Below are 26,154 nucleotides of genomic sequence, written 5' to 3'. Positions count from 1 at the left end.
CAAGTGGATGTGGATCACTCTCACACCCCTCCTCCTCCTCCTTCTACTACTTCACCACCACCACCACTACCTCCTCCTTCCCTTCACCCCAACTCACATTGTTGGTGCTGGTGTGTGTGTCTGTGTGTGTTTTCAGATCTCAAGCTGAAATCAAGGAATCGAGTCCATGCGAGCTGCCATCTGATCCCACACACACACTTATCAATGAAGCAGGAGATCATGGCGGATGGCCCCAGGTGTAAGAGGCGAAAACAAGCCAACCCGAGACGGAAAAACGGTAAGAGAAAAGATGACGGGACGCAAAGCTGCTGCTGTTGTTGTTGTGGTGTTAGTGATGGTGGTGGTTGTGTGTGTGTGTGTGTGTGTGTGTGTGTAGTGTAGAGGTGGTGGTATCTTTGGATGTAAGCCCGCTTTCAAGGCTTCTCGCTGCGGTTCAGGGGTGTGTGTGTGTGTGTGTGAGAGAGAGAGAGAGAGTCCGCGTTCATTCGGGCTTAAAAAATAAATTATTATGACTATTTACTTTATTTAGTTTTTACGCGTGGATGTAAAGAGAGCGTTACCCCGGGAGAGAAAGTGTGCGTAAATGCGTCCTAGGATTCAGTTTCTCTGTCCTTTTTTTATTTTATTTTATTTTTTTTAGTTATTTATAATTTGAAATAATAGCGGCTTTTAATTGTGGTGAAGCGAGGGGGAGGGTGGAGGGGGTGAAGATTGTCAGGAGGCTTGTGTTGAAAAAAACAAAACAAAAGAAAAGTCCAAAAATGTTAAATAGTGAGAATAAACTTGTGGATGTTGGAAAGTTTGGCGGTTGCCGGCTGCTTTCTCTTTGGGGAAAAAAAGAGAAAAGACAAGAAAAATCGGCCATGGGGGAGGACTGAGTGTCTGCCTGAGTGTAGCGGTCACTGGCTGTGGAGGAAAAAAAGTCCAGTCTTGTGACTTTGAGTTTTTAATCCACGCGCTGGCACTCCGTGACCACCACACACAAAAACACACACACACTTTCCCCCTCTATTTCTATAATAAATCCACGCTAATGGGCCTTTATATTCTTTCTTTTTCATTAGTATTTTTCGAAGTCTTTGAACGCCTCACTGTCGCTGCTTTTCCGGGACATATCTCACAGGAGGTGGCACTTGGCTTCTCTGGTTCACTTTTTTCCTTTTTTGAATTTTTTTTAAACGATTAAAAAAACAACAACAACAACAACAACTTTATTTTCCTATCAGTAAGTGAAGGCAGCACGAGAGGCTTGTATAAATAGGGTGACATGTCCGATAAATGCTGGACATTAATTGGGTCTGGACTGGGGAGCGCTGGAGGTGGAGATTTGTTGCTTTTCTTCCTCCATTTGACTGCACCACACTTTTCCCCACAAGAGGCAAATCTGCAGTGACATTTCCTGGCCCCCGTTATTCCTGATTATTCCATACAGGCTCAGAGAGAGTGTGTGTGTGTGTGTGTGTGGAAGTGTGTGTGATTCAGCAGGTTTTTATTTGCAGTTTTTAATTTTAAAAGAAAGGAAAGACAGAGAGAGAGAGAAAACTGTGCCCCCACAGGTTATTTATCTAGATCAGATTTCACTTATTGATCCCGCACAATCGATGGCAGACAAGCATTTTGTTCCACGCTTAAAGAGCCTCACAACAGTGCAGGAGATCTCTCACGTTCTGGATCTGCGGCAAGATGGAATAACAAGGACGGAAGAGATGTGTGTGTGTGTGTGTGTGTGTGTGTGTGTGCATTTTAGCCTTGGCCACCTGTTTTGGTTAAAAAGGAAATAAAAATAATAATAATAATAATAGGAGCACAAATATCATTTTCACACCCTTAAACCTGACGGAGCTCTGGCACGGCTGCAGGGAGATTATTTTTATCCGTTGTAGGGAAAGCATGCAGCGTATTCCCGTCTTCTTCTTCTTCTTCTTTCCTTATTTTAAAAGAAAGTACATTTATTAAAAAAAAAAAGTCAAACAAGCCCTCTCTGATGACACCCCCCCCCCTACTATTCCCTTCTTCCTCCTCACTCCTCAACCCCTCACCCCCCCCCAACCCCCCCAACCCCCCTCCTCTGGGAATTCAGAGGCTTATTGAGGCTTGGCCACTCTCTCCTCTCTGTCCTCTTCCTGCCCGGGCTCGGGTCGCTCGGAGGGGATGGCGGTTTGTTTACGGCTCGGCTGCCACACTTAAAAACAAAACACAGATTTAAAAATGAAGAAGAAGAAGAAGGAGGAATGCTAAATATTCCAGCAGATGGATGTCGAGTTAGGCGCAGTAACTGGCAAATCAGATGAATGTACACAAATGCGATATACGTTGAATTAGAGCTGGTGTCTCTGAGGCGGCGGTGCGCTAATTCTAATTTGTGTGCCACCTGTTTTGTTATGTTTTTTTTTTACTATTTTTTTAAAAATAGAAATAACACACACACACACACCCCTTCCTCCTCCTCCTCCTCTTCTTCGGTGGAGCGCTTTCTTGGAGCCCCTCTTTGACATTCTCCTCCAGATGACTGTTGGCCTTCAGGGTTGGAGTTGCTGCGCTCGCTCTCACGTCATGTGGTATTTAACAGCGCAGTTCGCCACTTATCCCTCTCCCAAAAAAAACCCGCCTCTCTTGCAGATTTCCGAGGAAAATATTTTTTATGAAAAAGCGCAGAAATGACATTTTTTTATTCTCACACGACTGTTAGAACCACCGCAGAGAGAGGGAGAAGAGAGAGAGAGGGTCTCTTCTTCCTGCTGTGAAACTCGATCTCAGCAGCGTGAAGCGTTTGAGAGTTTGGCCTTCGCCAGGTGTTGCTTGTCACATCCAGCTGTGACAGCACACACACTCACACACACACACACACACACGGACACACACACACACAGACATACACACACCTGTCCTTATTTTCTTATTACTCAACCAGCATCAAAAACAAAAAAGAAACCACGAAAAGCTCGACTCTGTTTTTGCAGTTTGGACTCCCTGCACGAGGAGAGGAGGAAGGAGGAAACACACATGTTGCAGATGTTGCAGGTGCTTTTCCCATCCTGCTTTCTTTTTTCCTTTTCTTTTTTTCTTTTTCGGTGATTCTTCGCCCTCCAAAATACTCCTATTACATAATCCGAAGCAGTCCGAATCCTGCTCTCTATCTATTGCTGACTCTTTCTCCTCAGTTGTGCGAATGTTGTCACATATTTATGAGTAAAATGGAGGAAGAAACCATCTTTTTATTCTTCTTCTATTCTGCTTGTTTTTTTTAAAGTTGTGTTTGGAGCATCTGCAGTCAAAAATTTAGGGGGGTGAGGGCGACTAAGCAAAAAGAGAAGGAAGAGGTTGGGGGTGAGGAGGAGGAGGTTTCACGGGGCGCTCGCGGACAATTGATTGTCAGCGGTAATGTGTTTCATTTACATGTTTATACCGTCAATAGTGGCGAACAAGGGGGGGGGGGGGGCTGGGGGTGTCCACGGCACGCCATTCACTGCTGCCATTCCCATACGGGCTGGCGATTGTTGTGCACCAGCAGACAGAGCAGGAGAAGAAAGAAAGAAAGGACAGAGAGAAAGAGTTCAGCTGTGCGTTATTTTCTTTAAGTGAAATGATGACATCAGGCAGGGACGACTCCTCCGAGCCTCCTGCCTGTCACTGCACTGCTTCGGCATCGAGAGGCCCGATATTCCTCCTGCACGGAGCTAAATATATCTGTGAATGAGATTGCTGTGGAGGGAGGAAAAGCAAAAACATAAACAAAAATATATTCAAAGGAAAATAGAAAAGGAGGGACTTTTTATTCCTTATAAAATTCCTGTGATTGGGATTTATTTCGGAGATGCGGTGTGATGTCTGCTCCTCTTAGCGTGTGCTTTCCACCAGGAATTAAATCAGGAATGTTGCTCGGGCTGCAGCACATGCACGTTTTTTTTCTTCGACTTCTTCCTCTTTTTTTTCATGCTTTGATAAGGCAGATAAAAGCAAATAGCATGGCTTGTGGCTGTACCCCCCCCCCCCCCCCCCCCCAACACACACACACATATTTTTAAAAAAGGAGGAGAGGTAGAAGCTAATGATCATCTCACCTTCATCCTAAACGCAGGACAGCAAACTTTCATCAATTCCCTCCTCCACCTTCTTTTAATTTTTATTATTATATCCCCCCCCCCCCCCCCCCCACACACACACACACACACACACTCACAGACACACACACACACACACGCACCACACACCCCAGGGGAAAAAAGGCATTTTTTTTACACTTCTTTTCTTAAAAAAACCAAAAAAACTCCTTCCTCCTCTTCTTCCTCCTTCCTCCTCGACCGCCCTGCCTACTTGTGTGGAGATATTTTTTCCGCCTGGCGGCCAGAGAACACACACTCGCAGAGGCACGGCGAGCCCGGACCCCCTGACACCGCGGGTCTTTGGAATGCCTTAGGTACGATTTCACTTTCGCTCACATCAATGCTGACCTGAATGCCTTTCATATCTGATCCGCCGCGTCTCTCCTGGTAAACATCCCCCCGGGGGGAGGAGGAGGGAGGGAGGAAGAGGAGAGTAGAGAGGGGTGGGGGGGAACAAAGAAAAGGAGCTCCTCTTCTCCTCCTTCTTCTTCTCCTTCTTCTTCTCCTCCTTCTTCTCCCTCTTAATCACAATTCAGCCCCTTTCGCCGCCAGCAGCAGGGCTCGCACATTTGCATTCAGCATCAGGAAGAAAAAAAAGGGCCTGAGATGAAAAGGGGGGCGAGAGAGAGAGAGAGAGAGGAGAGAAAAAAGGGAGACGAGGAAAGGGGGGAAAACTAGAGGTGGGTGGGTGGTGGGAGAGAAATAACTAGGGTGTTTGTGGTTGTTTGTTGGTTGTCCCCTGGTTACAAGCCTTTTATAGCCTCCCTTACTCCATTGCAAGGGTCCCCGGGCCCCTCCTGACAGACAGATAGTGTTACGAGATGCCCACACTATTCGTGGCCACTCACACTTAAGAAGAAGGAGGAGAAGAAGAGAGAGGTATAAAAAAAAGAAAAAGATCCTGGCTGCGACCGATTGGATTGTGCACAAAGAAGGAGATAAGAGTCGGGAGCAGGTGTCTGCACGATGCGCTTTTTTTCCCTCTGCTTCTTCTTCCTCTGTTTGGCACCAACTTCTCGGCAACTTTGCACGTGAATTCAAATAAATAAATAAAATAGTAGCCGCAGTCTTTAATTATTTATCTGTTATCGTCGGATTGCCAGAGCTGTAAAGTGTTGGATGGATGGAGAGGCGGGGGTATCATGTGATCTGGATTTCAGTTTTCCTTTCATCCCTTCCTCACCCACAACTTTCCTCTCTTTATTTTTTTTCTTTCCTCTTTCTTTTCGGTTAAGAAGAAGGATTATCGGTACACCTTCCCTCCCTCCCTACTGGCCCAAGCTGCGCAGGATTTAGGCAGATTTACTTCAGCAAACACCTTTGGACACTGGGGCTTGTTGGTGGTGGTGGTGGATTGGGGGGGGGGGGGGGGGGGGTGAGAGAGAGAGAGGAATACGAGTCTGTTTGCAAAAGGGGCCTTTTGTTCGGAGAGGTTCTGGATAATGCCTTACCAGGCAGCCACGATATTAACCCGTGCGTTGGAGAAAACAGGGGTGGAGGGGTTAATGCTTTGCATGAGAGCGCTGTGACCATCCCTGCCGCCGCCTCCTCCTCTCTTGTTTTCTGGGTTTAGTTAAATAAAATTCCCATAATTTTGAAAAAATTCGACTCACATATATATATTTTTTTTCATGCAGAATGTATTTGGGCTGATGCACACTCACACAAACACGAAGCAACTGCCAAGAACGATGAAAGCGAGAGCGGTGGCCGGGATCCGTTGCCTGACTAACACCGAGGCATGAATCAGCCAATAGTGAGCCAACTCTGCCCCTCTCTGACTTGCCTTTATGCTTTTAAACCCACTTGCAATGACACGTCAGACCAAAGAAAAGCAACTCTTTAAAAAAAAAAACTTTTTACTGTATCTGTTCCCTGAACCGCCGGTAAGGGTCGAGCTCGGTTTGCTTGGACTCTGGCAGTTTGTGGTGGTGTAAAGGCGGCGGCAGCAGTAAAGATGGAGCAAAGGTGACAGACTTCAAGGTGTTTGTGGCAGCCGGCTTGTCCCCTCCTTCCTTATTATTTTTTTTTATTCCACCACCACCATCCCTGAATTTGACAGCTCCTATCAACTCCCCCTCCACCCTCCCCCTCCTCCTCGCTCTAAAAGTTGCACTCAGATGTCTTTCTCCTGCTTCCCTGACTTTATTTCATGCCTCCATGCGTGTTTTCTTCCACCTCTTGTTTTTTCTCTCTCATTTTTTGGGGGGGACATAAAAAAAAAAAAGCAAACACAGAAATTGAAACTTCACTGGTCCGGCAAATAATTGCATGCATTTGGACTTTTCATTTACACTCTTTACCCTAAGCCCAGGCATGTTTTATGCATCGCGTAGGAAAGATGGTAGGAGGAGGGAGGGAAAAAACATGCATTTTCTCATTTTTTTCCCTTAAAAAAAATATCATGCCTCATTTGAGTCTTTCTCAAGTGAAGATGCAAAGTCTTTATTTGGCCCATCCGTTCCATCTCGTTCCTGCTGTTTGCACTTATTCAGTCGTTGCATTTTCTACGCCTGTGATTTTTCTGTTTTTTCTTTTTTTAAAAATGCTTTTCGACATTCTTTCCACGACTTTTTTCCCATTTGCGAGGGAGTCTGGGCGCGACAGGCGACAGGTTGCTGAGCAGGTGTAAACTAACGTTCAGATTTCATAATTACACAGGAAGGAGGGGGGGGGGGTGCGAGGAGAGGCAAAAAACAGAAAAAAAAGAAGACGAAGAGAAAGAAAGAAAGAAAGGAGAGACAACTTAAAAAACACTGACTTCCTTTTTTCTAACAGCGCCGTCTGTGTGCACGGCAACTCTTCTAAAATGTCCCGTTTCTCTGCACATTCATCACGACTACTGCGGCTCAGAGTCCCCCCCCACACACACACCACAAATATCGATCATAATGGGGGGGAGGCGAGGCGTCAGCTCCGATTATGAAGCGCTTTTAACAAACAAGATTGAGTCTTAATAGAGCAACAAAGAATCAAATATAGATTTAATCAAAAGAGCAAACACCTCACAGCTGCTTTGAGCTCGTGTGCTAGCACGCGTGCGTGACTTATCGCTGCTGCTGTCAAGTGTAAAGCAGGGCACAGCTTCATGAAATAATCTATTAAAATAATTTTTTCCCCATTTCTTCTTCTTCTCTCCCCGTTTTTTTTATTTGGCGGCAGCTGCTTCAGAGATGACACCTTTGTGCAAACAAGTGTTGAAAGGAGCCTCCAGTTTTTCTGCTCTGATGTCGGCGCTGCTGATCTGCAAGCGCCTGCTCGCTGCCACATGTACACACACTCTCTCACACACACACACATTTAGTAGGAAACACACACACACATACTCTTTGATGTATGTTTGATTGTCGGGTGGAAGAGCTCTTCTGGCAAGGTCACGACCGCGTGGAACAATCAATAACAGATCGGCAGATTAAGGCACGGTGACATCTGGAAATCTAGGTCCCTTTTTCCGCGCTCGCCTTCGTGCTTCCATCCCACCTTTAATTCTGGATAATAGAACATGCTATTTGATCAGGGGGCTCGCTTTCTTACCATAGTTTATTATTCAGAAGGTGTCCCGCTTCTCTGCCACCTAAGTGCGCCCCTCTTGTTACCTTTTCCTCTTTTTTCTTTCCTTCTAACGAGGACTTGCTGTCCGCTTCTCTTTGTGCTCCGGTCTCCCCCCCTCCCAGCTCCAATCCCGTCTTGCGTGGAAGTAAATTCAGATGTGTTATCTCAATTTAATTGCACCAGATTGCCAAGTGAGATTAGGACAAAATTAGGTCATTTTGCGGTTGCACAAATTTCACTCACTTTCATCTCGCTGTTGATCAAGCACCTTCTTAACCGGAGGTTGCAGCGCAAAGAGGGAGATGGTCAGAAATTGCCCCGACCTCCTTGTTATTCAGACGTTCATTTAACCTTTTGGCACGAAGGAGAGCTGGAACACGGACAGGGAGCGCACCCTCCCCACCCCTTTTAAATGTCATCTGTGGTGCAGGCAGTGGACTCTGAGAGGTGAATCCACGTGTTAATGGGTTCTGACTGGAGAGGGAGCCCCCTCCCCTGAACGCCTCATGTCCCGTCGCTGTCAAACACGAATGTCAAACAAACACCTCCTCAGGTAGAGGGGGGATAATCACACCGACAGGCCTGTCCTCAGCCTTTCTGACACGCAGGAAGAACAGGATGGGGGGGTCTGCAACAGAAAAAAGCTTTTTCTGGCAAGAGCGCAGGTCAAGGTTTTTCGGCAAGGTGGTCTGGCAAAGAGTTCGTGGGTTTGAGTGTAAAATACACGACGGTAAATTAAGGATTTTTGGAGCTGGAGGCTTAGGTTTGACAGGGTCGAGCTTTTTGTGGTTGTGGTTGCAGTTTTGGTTTTCAGGAGTCAGAGCACGATTCTGGTTTTGGATTGGAAAAAGCTCTGAGGCTGAATTATTATCGACCTTTAGAAGTCATGATGAGGTGATAAACCCAAGGTTTGTGTGGTTGTAGCTGCTGCTTGCTTTTGAGGTCTTGAGAAATCCGATGAGACCTTTTGGCTATGGCATGCTGTTCACGCTGGATTGTTGGGACGAAAGGGTATTTCCTGACCTAGAAACCTTGCAGGAGACAACTTAGATCTGGTCCGATATGAAGACTCGAGTTCATACTTGGCCTTGTGACTCAGTCTAAGACACAGCCTGGTCTTTGGTTGAGTCAACATTTTATCGCTTGATAGCCTGGGGATGTTTTTGTACATCGCTGAGGGTTTATTCTTTGGGGTTTTCAAAAATCTTACGAATTCCGTAGGGGGTAGCTATCAAGTCAAGGGTTCACCTCTTCTCTTCTGTGTTTTCCCTTCTCATTTTTGGTTGGAAAACCTTCAGGTTAGACTTGTGTTGCACTATCAAGTCATTAGATCGGTGCCTAAACTCTAAACATGAACAACCAGGGGGAATCTAACTCTCCTTTTTGCTCCTCGCCCCACCTTTGTGTCGCCCAACCAGTCCATTTCCCCTTACCTCTACTTCCATCCATCCCAGTCAGTCATCTAATCAGTCAGCCGTCTCTAATTACTTCTCCCCCACCCAAGGGAAGCTACTTCCTTATCGCCTGGCCGTCTTGCTCCGGCATTCCTGAGATAAATTCTCCACCACTTTGTTATTCTTACTACTTAGGGGTATTGGAATTAGCATGGCCATCAAAGCAGACCTTGTACTCTGCCTTTTTTCTCACACACCCCCTCACGACCTTATCTGTGGTCATACATTACAGTCGGGCATGGGGGGGAGGCGTGCCCACAGGCCGCAGAGGTGAATAACGGACAGAGGTATCGAGCCGACTTCAAAGACGTGTGGGATGATGAAGCGATGCAAATGTGCAGCTTGTGGCCTTTGTAGCCATGCAGGTACTCGAGGGCTGCGTGGTAAAGGATTAGTCAAATTGCACTCGGCGGTCCAGGTATTGCATGTGTCCTTTCATATTTCCATGTTTGTATTTATAGAAAACGGCACACTAAAGGGCTTCCTGCGCTGCCAGAAAGCTGTCATTTACGCACCGAGCCAGTTTCACAACCTCACCAGCTCCTTCATACCTGTTAAAACCTCCACTTGGCAATCTCAAGCATCCTGGGGTAAATAATCAGTGCTCCATTCATCCCCACAAACCCCACTTTCTTTTTTTTTTGCTACCGCTTCTTTTTTTTTTTTGCAGATGTACGGGTTCGCCCTCGCTTCCTTCCTTCCTTCCGCTCCTCGCCGTATGTTACCCAACATGGTTTATACCTCAACAGCAAGCAGACGCCGCCTTATAAACTGGCAATCACAGTATCCCTAATGTTATTACTTTTCATAATTAGTTACAGCAACACTCATTCCACGACTGGCGGAAAGGAGTATTCCTTAGTAATTAAGGTAATGAAATATTCATTTATGCTACCTTTTCAGCGGTCTCACAAATGAGCCAGCCATGCTTAATGTCCGCCCTGCCTCTGATTTTATTATGATGGCAGACTGGCACATCTGCAATTAGTACTCGCGCTGACAGTTAGCGTTTCAGTTAGCGGCACTAAGCAGAGGGAGGCGAGGTGAGGTAGCGAAGGGTGGGTTGGGTGCACCCCGGTGCGATTACATGCCCCTCTGCCACCCTACCTACCCCCCCTCCACAGCTTGCAGCCTTTACTCCACTTGTCTTTTTTTCTTTTGCCCCCCTTTTCTGCTTTTTTCCTGTTACCTTTTTCTCCTCCCCGACGGAGAGGTTACCTTTTCCCAACGGTGCAAAATTGACTTGACATAACTGTTCATCAGTTTAAGTCCTCCCCGCTGCTGTCACCGCCACCACCGCCGCCCTCTCTCTCCCCTAGCTCACCCCAAGGTAGTTTGCATCAAATCAGGCCCAGTCAAGCTTCAAGTGGAAATTGGCAGGCCAGAACCTGACAGTGGAGGAGAAAACGAAGGAAGGGAGGGAGGAAAGAAGCAGGCAAATCACAGCACACAAGGAGAGACCTGAACTACATCCAAGATGGTGATCGGGAGGTCAAGCTTTGGGGTTAAGTGCTAATAAGTCAGCTCGGAATCAAATCTTATTAGCGAGAATATAGCTAACAGTTTGGATATTTACTGGGCCAGATTGCCACATTTCTTCTTGCTTGGAACCACTGACACGAGCAGTTTTCCCACCGGCTCGGAGCCACGACGTAGTGAAAAACATAAATTTTAAGGAAAGTATGAATATTAATTACCAGCTGGGAGAAAAAGGAAGTCAGAGGAGTTTTTATTTTGCATATTTTTAAAGGGGTAGTGGCCATCTTCTTAAAGAGGGGCCACAAACATGCATCCATATTTGCATATTTTTGGACACATGTATTTATACGCCACCCATCTGTGCATGCTCACTGGCACGCAGGTGCACTTGTTTTCCCCTCCTCCTGATCCTCGCTGTGGCCCGCAGTGGGACATTTAGTGATGAAACTTTTAGCGACTCTTTGCATTTGCTCCAGTTCTGTCGCAGCCATGTCACACGAAGCTCAAACCCCTCCTCGCCTCCCTCCTCACAGCTGCTATATATTCTTATTAAGCGAGAGAGGTGAGTGCTCTTTTTCTCTTTTCTTGTTGTTTTTTTCTTGCCCCTTTAATGGCCTCTGAGGATTTTTGACGCTCCTTCTTCACTCTTGCGTCGCCCCATCACACCTTCTCCCTCTTTATCTTCATCTACTTGCGTCATCTTTGCTCCTTCCTCGCCACTTTCTCCTTTTCTCCCACCTTCTATCTTAATCTCCCCCCCCGCCTCCCTAGCCTAACCCTCATATTTTCGCCCTTTCTCTCATTCCCATTCCCTGCCTCCCTGTCCTCGGCTTTGCATGTGCCTCCGATGGGCTGATGGGCTGTTGCGACAGGGCAGCATTGAGGTAAAACGGTGTGACGGCAGAGTTTTGTTAAGCCGAGAACAAAGGCCTCGGAGATGCCGGGGCCAAGCCATTGTCGTCCCCCCCCTTACCCTCCCCCCCCGTCCCCATATTGGCCTTGCCACAGTTTTGCAAGATTTAATGCTCTGTTTACCTCCAGCCAATCACCACTAATATTCAAAGAGGAGCTTCTTCCTTTAAGATAGATCCCTCAAAAAGGAGAAAGAACTGCGGGTTTGCTTGTAGAGGAGTGTAACGCAGGGTATTCATCGAAAATCATAAAAGGAAGTTGTATTCAAATCAAACTGTCAACCTCGGGCCTGCAGTTGTACGGAAGTAGTGGCATGCTCCTTATATACATCTCAAACTTCCTGCGAATCCCATAAATCTTTAAAATAACACCAAATGCTTTTTGCAAACAGCGAGACTGACGGTGACTGTGAGAGAGATAGGGAACAAGTGTATGTGTGTGTGTCACACAGAGGGAACGAGTGTGTGTGTGTGTGTGTGTGTGTCTGGTCCGTTGGAGTTACCCTGCATGGTCTTTGGGCAAACTGAAAGCAGTGCTCAGTGGGATTAGAGAATGAGTGTTGCTGGGGGTGGCGGAGGGTGGGTGGAAGGGGGGCAGAACACAAGAGGATTCTGGGAGGGTTTTTTTTCCCCTGTGCTATAGCAGCAATCTGCTAAAGAGAGAAAACAACTGCTTCCTAAAGGGCGCGTACAAAAAAAAACCTAGATCCTGATCGCTCCTGATAGCAAATCATTTCCCAAAAATGTAACCTGGGAAGCTGGGAGTTTTAAAGAAAGGTGCTTAATTTGCACGGAGTGCATAAATAAATAAATCTACAAGTTAAAATACAAATATATATATATAAATTTATCACATTTTTCCTCTAGCAGGTCTCTGTCTTCTGTCTACACCTGCATCACTCTACAGGAAAAAGTGTTTATCTACCTTTGATGAGAGGGCGTACTCATTAATGGCTTCCCTGGCTGGCGGATGTAGATAGCAGACAGAAAATAGTTCCTGCATGCTAAAAGCTACTGCTCACACAATGTTTGTGGATTTTTTGAATAACCTGGTCATGAAAAGCTACTTTCAGCTGCTTCCTCCTCTTTGATCCGGCTTCTGACACAACCCTGAAAGGATTAGTGTCTCCTGCTGGAATCAAACCAGTGACCTCATGAAGGACCAGGTCCTTCATGAGGTCCTTTTAGTGCCATTTTACTCAAATTAATCACTCCGAAACTGTGCAACTCACACCAGAAACACCTGCAACACCTAAATTTGACCTTTGTGGCTCAGAGTAAAAAAGTCGCACCTCCAAGCTTACACAAGCATTTTAAGGATTTACTCCGCAACGTGGCGCGTTTGCTTTATTTATTTATTTTCGCTTCAAGTGACTCGGACATTAAAATCAAAGTTTCCGAGAACAAGGGGCCGTAAACGCAGTCGAAAGCGCCGTCATCGAACCCAATGATATTTTCACGAGCGCATAAAGATTATGAGTCCATTTTGGTCGCACCCCATCTGTGCTTTCATTTGCGACTATATGCCGAGCAGTTAAAGGGGGGAGGCAGAGTTAAGACGCGCCGGTGACTTTCACTCGGTTAGATAGTTTGTTAAGGTCAAACGAGATGGTTTAATCCACACGCCCTTCCTCCCTCTCCTCGAAAAGCCTTAAAACCTCGGGATGATTGACAAGCAAGGAAGTTGATGGCAGTTGTTCCGAGGTGGTGGTGGTGGGGAAGAAAGTAAATAAGACACTTCCTGCCAAATCCTCCCCATACTGCGGCAGCGATTAACGAGTTAACTAAATGAAACAATTTGTCAACAGACGAGTCTATCCAAACCCCCTTTTTTTCCACTGCTGGTTTTTGCCTTTTTTTGCCCCCCCGCCTCCCTCCCCGCAAAACAATTACAAAATTACAGTAGATAAAAACTGAACGTCGCTCCGTATTTATGCAATCAACATAACGAAGAAACAAAACAATTTAATGTGGAAAAATCATCATTCATCTGCATTATAATTGCTTCTCTTTCACATCTACGGGGATGGTTAATTAAAATTGTGATTAAATGCGCCTGCACTGCCTAAGATGTCTTCCCCCTAAACAGGTGCTACAGAATTTAAAAGTAAAGAGAGAAAGCTAATTAGCATTGGAAATTGAGAAATTGCCTGCAAGAATCGGTGTTAATTTCAGTCACTGATGAGGTAATTTATAAAGGGGGAGCACCAAGGAGAGGCTGAGATTGCAACATGGACTCCCCCACCCCACTGCACCTCACCCCAACCCCTCCATCCACATAACTGGCTTCCCAGCATGCAGGTGAAGCTGTTTGCAAAACATCGAAGCCGCTTGGTATTCTGTCTTAGTTACCGCCGCTTTAGGAGTAAAGGCAAACACATATTTTCTTTCCAAGAGGTTAAAAAAGGGAGTCAGGAGAATCGTTTCCAAGCAGTAAGATAAGAGGGGGGTTGAGGAAGTAGGAAGGAGAGGTTGCATCCTAAATCTGCCTAGAAGTTTTTTGGTTGTAGCAGCGCTCAAATGGTGGTTGTAAATCTTTCAATCCAAGTCAGGGAAAACACGACATCGAAGCTGCGGTGCTGTGGGTTTTTTTTCCCCGCTCGGGCTTTGTTGGCCGACGTCCTTCGTCCCACTCAGAGTTTCCAGAAACTTCACAGATACCGCTGATCTCGAGTTCTCGTTGTACGCTCTCCACCCCTCCCAACACTAGTAATTACCTGTCATTGTCCATCATTATAGTTGGCCTTGGAGAAATGTCAGGCCTGGAACGAGACCGAGCCAAGCTGTTCCAGCGTGTTCTGAACTTGGCCGCAACCGGGTCACATCTCCCGTTTCTGAACTCGCCCCGTTGACCTATCTGTCTCATTTATCTGCTTTATCTGTCTCTCTTGAAACGTGTCAGAGTTTGCATAAGTTTATATGCTTCTGTCAGTGGCTCTTCTTTGACAAAGACAGGCCTTGCTCCCGAATAAAAAAAAATTCTTCTTTGATGCTTGACCTTTTCTGATTTGTCACCAGCAGTGGTTTTTGGAGCAAAAAAAACTTCAGTGGCATCAGCAGCTAAAGTTTTCACAGAAATTGCCGTTTTTGAACCGAGAAAGGGGGTTGGACAGGTGGGAGGAAGGGGTGAGCTAGCAGGCCGGAGATCATTAGGCTTCCACAGCAGTGGAGCTGAAGCATCAGCCAGCGCAAGGTTTAAAGAAAAAAAAAACTAGGAAAGCCAATTTGCTGAGACATACTCTGTCGACCTTTCATCATAACTGGGGCCTTTTTCTTTTAGATTAAGTCCAGTGAGCAGAACCCAGCCGCCTGTCAGCCCGTTAAGCCCCCCTCCTCCTCTTCCTCCTCTTCACTTTTTAACAATCGCCTCTCTCACTCAGCCTCAAAGCTCCCCTAACTTTCCACAGCTGCTATGTGACAAATCATCTACTTTATACCCCTCTTACCCCCTGCTTTTGACACCAGAGATGCTTGTTGCAGCATCCACTGGAGTTCTCTCATCCTAAAACATGAGGTGTCTAGTGTTAAAGCCTCACAGTGGTTGTAATTTGTTCAAACATACTGAAAATGTCAGGATGAATTTGTGGGGGAATATTTATGTATATAATTCAGAACAGTGATTCCAAAGCATGGACACCAGTATTCCTCATGGACTCATGGAGTATGTGGACAGATTGGTTTTAATTACAAGAACTGACTGGTCCTGAACAAGTTTAAGCTGTAATATAACAGACCTGCAACAGAAACAGACTAAATGCATATGTGATTAAAGTTAAAAATAATGATGATACTTGAAATAGCTCTGTACAAGTATGGCTATAATTGTTAGTTAATAGTAATGAAAACTTTTTGCTAGAAATATGGAAAAGCCATTGTAATTGTTATGTAACAGTTTAGATCAGCTAATAAAATTGTAAACTATAGATACTCAATAAACTATTAGTTAAAATGGTATATAAAATATTGGATTTACTGGCTAAAAGTGGAAATGGATTGCTAAAACTTCAGATTAACACACTGAAATCGGTCAAACTAGCTATCAGTATTGCTATTGTTAGCTAACAATGTAAATAAACGAACAAAATTGTTAAAATGATAGCAGGTGAATAGTTAGCAAAACCTTTTACTTTAAACTAACTTGGTCCTAAACTGATAATAGCTAAAAATATATGGATGAACAAGATTGCTCCTAAGTTGAAATACCTCAAAGTAAAATGAAATGTTGGTAATTATTAGTTAAAAATTTAGCTAACAGTTGAAGTTAGCTAAAGCTACAAATTAGCATTTTTTAGTTAGGTAGAAATATAGCTAAAGGAACATATCAAAGTATGTATCATGTATTAGAGCTAAAATTGGTCGGTAAACATAATATATAGCAGTTAAATGGATTAGGCTTTGAAGTCAGTAAGCGATTTTCCTAAACATAAGTGCTAAATGATGCTACGTAAAAGTAGTCCAGATAAATTTTCAAATTAGTTTCTGAATATCTGACAGGCCTCTGACGTTACATCTCGTGAAATAAAGTTGGGCACCGCTCATTTAGAAGCCGTTTTGACCTTTTCCATGTGGTGCACTGGGCAAAAAAATTATCCTAGGTTTGATATTTTCAAGCCTTTGAGGCAGCTTTATGGTGAAACAAAGAAAAGGAAAAGCTGGAGTACATGTCTTACAAGTATATTCCAAAACAGGAATAAGAACGTGAAGGAATTTGCTGAAACTGTTCCATGGACATCACCCATAGCAGAACTCCTTCATGATTATTTTATGACCCCCCCCCCCCACCTCTCCTTCCTCTACATCCTTGTCCATCTTCTTCCTCGTCTTCCTTTCCCCCCCCCCCCTCTTTGAGTCACTTCGCTGAACAGGTCAGGCAGTAAGTGACAAGGTATTTCGTCGTTTTGTGAACCTTTGCCAGACTGATTGTTCAGTGCAAGTGTAGTGTAACTGAGCCGCTTGTAGCTTGCTGGAGTGTGGAAAATAAGATCGAGGACTGATTTTTTTTCTTTCTCCCACTACCTCCCTCCTTTCTCCCTCCCTCTCTGTCTCCGTCTTGGTTTTACAACAATGTAAGATAGTAAAATAGATATCCAGTGGCTCAGTGAGCGCTCGCTCCCGTGCTCCGACGTTGCTGTCGCTCTTCATACATTTCCGTTCCACCTGACAGCCCACTGTATTGCTCCAACATTTACACTTGCACCGGTTTGACCCGTGACCACTTGTAGTTGCCTATTATGCTATTACCGGCCAGGCGGTAGCCATACTGACTCCTCTGTTTTCACCGGGGTTAGGCATGAGAGCCGTCCCTGTAGTGTCAGAACGGGTCAGAAACTGTTGTCAACATGTTTCTGCACCAATGAGAAGGGGCCAAATTCCACTTGTGTTTCTTGTTCCCTGAAACCAGTTTGTTTTATGGACTACATGAGGAAATCCCTGTAGATACACTTGTAAGAGTAAAAAAAATCCACTTTCATTGAGTATTATTTAATAAGGATCTTTGATTTAAGGGATATTCTTTAACTTTGTGAGGTCTTTTCCATGGTTTCAATCCATCTAGCCTCTTTGTGAAAAAATACTTGTATAATCTTACAGCTTCCAAGTTTATGCATCATTTGTTTCAAGATAACCTGTGCTATCAGAATATATGTACTATAGCAATGTCACGTGAATGTATAGAAAGTTTTGTGTCTATAAAGAAAAAAGAAAAAAAATTGATTTCTACAAGTTCCTAGCTCATGGCGCTAGGTTAAAGGGGTTGATTTCTCGAGGAAAGATCCTTAAATATTCTCACTATACTGGTGCTCTTTTGCTTTTTCATCCTCTCATGTGCTAAAACATGATTTGCAAGGCTCACTTTTGCTGCTGCTACTCTTATAGGTGACCATCTCGAGTAATAAATCCCCAATCCTTGGCTGAGTTAGTGTCTCGCCTTCATAACCAGCTACTCAGTGCCACAAAAGAGTATTTATCTTACAGGCGATGGGGTAAACCTCCTGTGTGTAGTACTGCAAACTCTCTGTTTATTGCTCGAGGCGCAGTTGAAAGAAGAAGGTGTATCAGTGTGTATTATCAAAGAAAATCATCCTGTAGCTTGTAACTGTCTTCCTTTGTGATTAACGTTTTAAAGAAGATCTGAAGCGGCCATTTTTTCCCTCCCTTCAGCTGAAAATGAAATTTATGCTTTTATATGGCTTTTAACGGAGGATAGGATGTGATGTTAGTGTTGATGTAGTGGTGGCAGAATTGCAGTTTATAAAAGGGGTGAAAGGGATTTTCTACAACTTCAAAAACAAGCCAGAGGAGGAACAAGAGGAAAAGCCTCCCTAAAACCCCTCCGGGAGAGACTCACACAACGACACCAGGGGGGAGAAAACAATCGCTAATATTAGGAGGAGAGGTGGCAGGGGGGGAAGGAGGTGAAGACACTCTCTCACACACACACACAAAAAAAAGAAAACCTAGAGTTTGTTTATGTGCACATAATGCGAGTCTGTGCGCCCGGTGAAGCGCCGCAAATGGGAGAAGTATGCGTGGGTTTCTCAGGTAACAGGATTACGTGGGCACATAATTGATCCATTTGGGGGAAAAATGACAGGGCTCTAAAGAGGCCTCGGCTTTGGAAATGGAGTTTATGAAACAGGCATTCGTAAATTCAAAGGAATCAATATGTCAATTTTATTACATCTCCGGGCCAGATGGGCATTAAAGGCACAGCTCATCCCTCTGCTTCTCAACCTCTCTCTCTCTGTTCTGTCATCTCATTCGCGGGGTCTCTTTATCTCTGTCTTTCTTTCTCTTTTTTTTCATTTTCTGCTGCTTCTTTCGCTCTCCGATTCCTCCCGTTGTTTTCTTTTTTTTCTTACTATCTGCAAATGTTTGACAAAGGTTTATTGCCTCCCTCCTCTCCCCTCAGCGTTTTACTGTTTCTTTGTCAGCCTCACTGTGTTAGTTGGACTAAGCCGACCAATTCTGAACACATTTACAAAAGGAAGGCAGCCACCCTAATGTTTTCAGGTCATTCATGGGAAGCCCTCCTTACAAACAGGAAAACAGCCATTTTCCCCTTTATTATCACATTTATTGTTGGCAAAACTATACATTGAATAGTGGTTGTGCTTGACTCAAAATAGCAGGAAAAAAATGGATTAATCTACCGCCAGGTTGAGAGCTAACAAATTTGGGGTAATATTTCGGTTTGGTTGCATTTTAACCACATGCTAAACAAACCTTGTTTCACAAACTAGAATATGTTACCTCTCAGATTAAAATCTGGCCTTGCAAGTTTCCGTCTGGGTAGGTCAACCGGGTGCAGATTCCATATAAAGAGATCTTTTAGAGATGGCATAATTAAACTGGTGATTTTTATTGTTTGTTGCAAATAAAGGGTTTTGAGCTTTGTTGTGTTCGAGCCAAAGGTTTCTTTAAGGTGTTCTGTAAACTAGTCTCACTTAGGTTCATTCAGTGAGGGCTGTCGTCAATTGGCCTTGATTCTGAAATGATCAATAAAAGTATATTTACATCTTAAAACTGTCCAGCAACTAAGAGCTGTTACATTTAGAGGTTTGATTGACCTAACAAGTGTTTTTGGGGTTATTTCTGGGGTATTTTGGTGACTGGATAAATCTGCTGAAGTTACAGGGCTGGCTAATTTTACTACTTTAACGCGCAGGCTAAGCTAGACTCCTGTACTGGAGTTCTAGGGTAAAAAACAATGCAAATCTAATCTCTAACATGCTGCCAACAACCTGGTGGAGGTTAAAGATACCTGCTAATTAGCTGACGATGCTTTCTGGCTTATGTCATGGATGCAAAAAGAGGGCAGGCAGTCTCCACAACACATTTTATAAGTTTTTTTTCCCATTTCCATTTGGGTATGTCAAAGATATCATACAAGATATAAACATTACTTGGACAAGGAAAAAGATTATGGTCAGGGTTAGGGTTAAAGTTTCACGTTACAAAGGAAAAGACAAAAAATGCTTTAGTTAAATGTAACTGTTCATGACAATACGAAAAGCTATTGTGTAGGCAGGTTCCAACCCCTTTAATATCCACTTGGTTCGTGATGAACTACTTAGGGGTAGGGTTATGTTGTTACCTTCCAAATGAAGTCTCTTCATTTGGAAGATAAAAAGCAAGGTAATGACGTGTTACTCATACGTCATTTCATGATACCAGACTGATGTGCAGGCAAGTTTTTAAAAGTTTACAGGTTCCAAACTCATTATTGGTTTTGCTCATCCTTCGAATGTATGACACAAGTCTCCCGCCCCCTCTCGCTGTCTTCTTATCGTCTCACTTCTGTCGGTCGTCCCTCTTGTTATCTTTCTGTCTCTTCCTCCCTAATTCCTTAACTCTCTCTCTCGTGATCTTTTGCTACATTATCAAGGTCTCCCTCTCTCGCCGATTCTCTTTCTGTGAGTCGAAGATCCTCAGTGCCCATTTTGTGGGCCAGATTTTGTATGCCTCCATACATGCGTGTGGAAGAGGAAGCTGAATGCAAGCATGTGGGTCTCCGAGGTATCAAATAACCCTGCCCAGGCAAATGCATCAGCTGAAATATGCTCATCAATGCAGCTGTTGACTCAACACTATTATTCTCAGGAAAAAAATCTGCGAGAACAATAAACAGTTTTAAAGCTTGGCCAATAGTCGAGCTCTTAAAAGGCAAAAAAGAAAAGGATAGAGAGTGGGTGGGTGGGTTGGGGAGGGGGCAGATTAAGCATTCTGCATTTCCCCCGCTAAAATATTCACATTTCATTTAAATACAACAGCATACCAGGCAAGATTTAATTACCATCCAGCGCTATAATGCAAATGAATAATGCAGCAAAGACTGATGCAAACGGATAGAAATATAAGACTTCTGCGCTCAATAGGGGAATGTGAGCGAGAGACAGAGAGAGAAGGAAAAAGTGGGGGGAAAGGAAAGGGAAAAGGTTAAAAATGCCTCTTGATGCTCACTACTTAGCTGGATTTGAAAGGGAGAAGGAGATTGACAGGAAGGAGGAGAGGAGAAGAGGAGGAAGAGGAGTTAGGGAGGCAGCAGCAGCAGCAGCACAATTACAAGGCCCAGCTTCCCTGGCGTTTGCCAGGATTTTCCTTCTCCCATTCCAGTAGTTCATTTTTGGAGTAAGTAAATAATAAGAAGTTGGTGATGCTTGCATTTTTAATTCCACCCCCTCCCCTCCCTGCACTTTTTTTTTTTTGTTCAGTTCACTGACTGACATCTGCTATCAATGCTAAGCAGGTGTTCCCGTGCAAACAGACGTGCCCCTGTTTGTGTTTCGCCATCCCCGCCACCATGCACCCAAATGAGCAACGTGATTAAGAATCCTGTAAATTTTTGAAAGGAAACGGATGGCTGCCCGGCTAGAACGTAATTACACCGCCGCCGACATCCGCAGCTCACCGCTGCAGCAGCCAGAGCCAAAGCAACAGCAGAGAATTAATAATATATAATGGCATCTTTCCTTGTAATTCATAAATGAAATAAAATGAAGGAGGAGTAACTGCTGATAAGTTTTTTTTTCCTCTTTTCTTTTTCCTCTACTCTGTCTCTCTCTCTCTCTCTCTCTCTCGTGGGGTGGGGAGTGAGTGGGGGTGTAGCAGCAGTGGCAATTTTCAGAAATTGAGTCGAGACGATCATCTTCTGCGATGCGTTAACTCAGCTCAGGCTGTGTGTAAGGCGAGCTTCCTTTTCCCCCTTTAGCTCATTTATTTACTAAATGACACCTTCACATATGTCCCCTCACTTCTTTTCTTCCTTTCTCTGTTTTGTTATTATCCCCCTCTTTTTTTCTTCTCCTCCTTCTTCTTCACTTTGCTCTATGATCTTGTATGCAATGGACAATTAGCTATGACATCTCAAGTGGCGTGTAACTTCCTTTTCCTTGAACTTCAAAGGCAGTCGGCACATTAAGTTTGCGCTCTTCTTTGAGACTTTCAGCCTGCAAAAAGGTAGCGCCTTAAATAAAAAGACAATTATAGAAAAAATATTAAAACAAGGGGGGCGTAGAATGAAAGATGAAGCTGAAATGTGCAGCAAAAGGCAGGGAGAGGAGGGGAGCGGGTACAGATGGTAACCTCTGGGGATGCGAAATGAGGTGAAGGGAGTGAAGCAGGAAGAGGGAAGAGGAGTGTAGCGTGACATACAGGCCGACTAAAAAAACTAAACAAAAAACACAAACCCAGAATCCTTTCATTTACTTCTTGTTTTATGTGCTCGATCATCGCTTGCAGGTGCAATATAATCGAGATTTACAAAGTATGGCACGGTGATTTATAATAGAAACCTGCTGCAAGTGCAAAGGGACATTTGTACAACATTTTCTGCTACGCCGCTACGCTCCGCCTCCACGCAGGGATTTGTGGGGTTACCAGAGCCTTGTAATGCACTTTTCACCCAATTTATATCCATTTCTCAGTCTGTATTGCAGTCCAGGCACCTTGGCTACTGTTTCCTCCCACGGCAGCTATTGATAGTGGCTGACAGACATTGTTTGGACAGTGAAAGGTGCGCCTCCCCGTAAACGGTGGCTTGTAAAAGGGAGGCGACACTCCTCTCCTGTCCCCTTTAATCAGAGCCAGAGATGGTTGCATCCTCCCATTCGGATACACGATAATTACCCTTCTCTGTGAACGCTGGGACTTCACTCTGAGACGGGGAGGGACAGACGCTGACAATTATATTAGGCATGTGTGTGTTTGTTTCTCTGTATGTGTAAATCCCTGTACGCTGCCTTGTAGCTACCTTTCCCCAAACCACAGCTGAGAGAGTTCGGAGCTCATGATGATATGAAATAATAAGGTGTAGTTATGTGTGCGGCTCCCGGCTGTAGCAGGACAAACATTGTTTTTGTCTGTTTGCTATCTCGATAAAGCGCTGCTGTGGCTGGGATCAGTGGGCTGACTGTATGTGTTGCTCAGTGGGAAGAACAAGGCACTAACACAGCTGGGGTGAAAGGGTTCGGGTCTATTTGGGACAGCAACACGAAATATGGGGACATTTTTACATAATTTCTTACAGTTCATTTAATATAGAGTCTTCTATGGTGTCCTCGAACTACATCAAAGTTGCTGTAGATCACACAAAGTGATGCACATAACTGTTATTGGTATATTTTTAAAGTGGGGGATGTTTGTTGTTGACGTGTTTTTGTAGTTAACTGTTGTTGCAACTTATAGTATTGTAAGAAAAAAACTGTTACTGTCATTTTTTAAAATTAAGAATCAGTTTTTGTAGATTATAGTCCACACAAAGTAAAACAACACTCTTGTACTGTTCTATTTGTTAAAGTAGGACGCTTTTGTTACAGATTACACAGACAGTGTAAAACAATGTGTTTTACAGTAAAATGTCTTAAATATAAAGCTGTTGTTAGATTAAAGTGCTGTAAAACAACAGTGTCTTGCTATTACCGTTATGTTTTCTAAGTGGGAAACTGTTGTTGTCCACACAGTGTAAAGCAACTGTTATATTTTATAAGGTTGTTAACCGTTGTAGATTACAGTGGAGACCATTTAAAACACCCGTTATTGCTATATTTTTAAATGTCCCCATAATATAAGAAAAATGCTTTTACTTCAAATTTCTAACAGTAGGAAACATTTGTTGTACATTGCATTAAAGACTGTAAAAGAAACATTGTATTACTATTTATGTTCTTAGCTTATTGTCTCTATACTAACAGTAAAAAATTTTAAAAAAAAATGAGAGTATTGCATTTTAGCTCTTAAAATCTATACAGCATGTTACAGTAGAGTAAAGTAGGGGCACTGTAAAATAACGGTTTCCTATAGAAAAGTTTCACAGTGAGGATCTGCTGTTGTAAATTACAGTGCAGACCCTGTAAACCACTTTTTTGTTTACAGTACGACACTATTATTGTTGATCACAGTCTGCTCAATGTAAAACAACAGTATCGCACCGTTACTGTTGGCAAGTCTGTTGCATATATTATAATATAGCGTCATTGTGTGTTTAATGTTGAATAGTACATCTGATATGGGAATTTGAAATTGTGTAGGATAAGTGCACATGTTACTGGACAGGATCCTTTTATAGGGAGCGTGCTGGAGCCTTGTGTATGGTAATGTGTGGCTAAATGATGTAGCAGGTTTTATCATTAAGTTTACTAATCTGCAGAGACTAAGTGTGGTAAGAATCTTCTGTTTCCACCTTAAAGCGTGTGTTGTAGTAACCATTAGAGCAGTATATTACTGTGCTGTAGCCTTTAGTGTTAATATGTAACAGTTGACTGGTGAATCTAGTTAACATGTGTGACAGCTGCGTTAATGAATGAATAGGACAACACTGCTGCTCCTCTGCTGGGATGATACAGTAGCACACAGGGGGCTGTTGTAACCTATAGAAAGCCTTTTTAATAGCAGTGACAGCCTAAGCAGTGTCCGAGCTGTGTTAGCTGAGCAGAAAGACAGCGCAAGTCTGTCTCAGCTATCTCTGTTTGGGCTCGTAATCGTGTGCAGACAAGGTTTTCCTCCTCCAGCTGCTGGGAGATGATTCGGGTCACTGCGGGCTGCTTGTTTCGGGGGGGTTGGGGGGCAAGCTGACTGAATCAAGGGGGCAATTGTGTCTGGTGCCAGTCAGTCGTAATTAAGAGCAGGATCAGGGGGTGGGCGCACATATACAGATAGACCTAGGGACATAAAATGGCAAAGATACACACATGCACGTAGACGTTCACACACGTACTTAAGCCGGGCCGCCTATACAGAGCAGCTCACCTGAAAATAATCGCTACGAGGGGCAGCAGGGGATGCAAATGAGGCCGGAGGTTAGCGTGGGAAAAGTGGAGTGGGGTAGCCTGGGACTAGGTGATCCTCCGGGCAGGGGGCTGGCCTCAGGAGGGGCCTTTGTTTCCAGCCTCCGTTTAAAAATACCCACCGCCGCCTCCTCCTTCTCCTCCCCCCTACTCCTCCATCACCTCCCAGTCCAGGCCAAACAGGGAGAGAAAAGAAGAGATATATGGTTTGTTTAACAAAGAGAGAGGTGTGTGTGTGCATCCTTTCAGTGCTTTTTTTTAAAAAAAATTGGAATCACGGTGACAGATTTTTGGACACTTTGGATTTGAACGGATGATATTGTGTGCCAATAATAAATATTTGTGTTTCACCAGAGTCAGAAGCTGACAATTATTCAGTGATTTATCAGGATTTTAAAAAATCTGAACATCATATTGTTCACTGAAAGTTGATATTGGTTCAGTTGGGCAGCCTTTGACAAGCTGCTAGGAGGTTGTGAGACAAATTCCAGGACTCAAAAGATGACTGAAAGCTTTAAAGTGGTCATTTATTAATGAGTTTCCTCTTTGTCTTTCTCTTTTTTGTACTCCTGGTTCATGGACTCATTCCACCTGTGCCTCTTCACTCCAAAGCAGGTAAGCATTTCATCTCCTCACGCATGCTACATTATGTAAACTGCACCTGCATTACCCCTTTTGTTTCACATAATGCACACAGACCTGGCTATCTAGGCCCAATAGATTCCCAAGCTATAACTAAGAGGGAAATACTGCTCCGTGCACAACACAATCTCATAAATATTCAGCACAAGCCAAGCTGTAAAAACGTGTGTATGAGGAGGGGAAAAGTCTCCAAACAAGATGCTCAGCATAAATGTAAGAGTGCGGCTGCAACCTGTTTGACTGCACAACAGCGGATACTCTTCTTCCCGTCCTCTAGACACCCTGCCGCTGTAATACCTCTCTCTTAATTATTATTTATTGGCACTACCTCTGTCCCTTTCCCTCTAAATAATTTCTACAAATGAGGAGGTTTTCTCTACTACAAGCACGCACGCCCGTCTGCCCTAACCCGCCTGCATGCTCTCAGCTTTCACTCATCAAAGTTTAATCGGAGCCTGCGTTTTAGTTTTTTCGAATAAAGCACACTTAAAAAATTTAGATGCAAATTATTTTGCATTATTCATGCCTTCTCCCAGTCCTTGTAGATTTAAACATTTCCGAGGCCACCTTGATTCAAGTAATTACCTAGGCCTCAGCCAGCTCCGTCATGAATAAGGTATTTCCTACAAGCCGAGTATGTGCTTGATGAGCTTTTAAAGTGGCTGTACACCCAACTTATGTATTGCTTCTCCCGCATGAGTGACTAGAACATGCATCGCAATTGCTCTCAGGTGGGGTGGTTCAGAGAGCTGGAAGGGTGAGGACTGCTGGCAGGGGTTCCCAAGAGTGACAGCACTCTCACTTTCATACACTGGAGGCTTTCATGTCACTATCTGTGGTCTGCTTTGTCTATGCTCAGTCCCTTTGCCTTTTCTTGTGTCACTGCTCTGATGGTGTCAGGTTGCATTCACATATTGGAAAAAAGAGCCATCTCAGCAAGTCCTGCCAACCCAGTTTTAACCCATTTCCAACATAAATGTGCTCAAGAGAGGAAAATTAAACTCTTGGTACAGTCTGTGTTAACCTGCAGGTAACAGAGACTTTTCACTGAACTTCTTTATCTGCCTCCAAGCGAACTTTTATCTTACCACTGGAAGGTGACAAAAGCAACTAAAAGCAGCCACCTGTACTCCAGGTCTGATTTAGTACCATATGTAGCAGTGGCTTCCAACCTTTTTCATTATGGACCCCCTAAGCACTTTCAAATTAAGTCAAATCTCTGTGTTAATGA

The 26,154-nt window shown here is 44.1% G+C and overlaps 1 protein-coding gene across 7 annotated transcripts in view; it reads left to right on the top strand.

Annotated features, from left to right (window-relative positions):
- The window catches only part of zeb2b (zinc finger E-box binding homeobox 2b), a 100,329-nt gene that overhangs the window by 1,429 nt on the left and 72,746 nt on the right, over positions 1 to 26,154 (top strand). For 3 of the 7 annotated variants that reach the window (XM_085397556.1, XM_085397553.1, XM_085397555.1), the window contains exons 2-3: positions 137 to 277; positions 9,571 to 9,699. In XM_085397556.1, coding sequence (XP_085253682.1) covers positions 205 to 277; positions 9,571 to 9,699 — 202 coding nt within the window. In that variant the 5' untranslated portion in view covers positions 137 to 204. Of the gene's footprint in view, positions 1 to 136; positions 278 to 2,960; positions 3,022 to 9,570; positions 9,700 to 26,154 lie in introns of all 7 variants that reach the window. The other 4 variants (XM_085397557.1, XM_085397558.1, XM_085397560.1 and 1 more) reach the window with 2 other exon arrangements.

This window comes from Rhamphochromis longiceps, linkage group LG23 (genome assembly GCF_057381845.1).
Source record: "Rhamphochromis longiceps isolate RC_006_pf linkage group LG23, R_longiceps_female_GT1.1, whole genome shotgun sequence".
NCBI classification, from domain to species: domain Eukaryota; kingdom Metazoa; phylum Chordata; class Actinopteri; order Cichliformes; family Cichlidae; genus Rhamphochromis; species Rhamphochromis longiceps.
The sequence above is the reverse complement of the archived record's forward strand: the minus strand, read 5'-3'. Positions and strand labels throughout refer to the sequence as shown.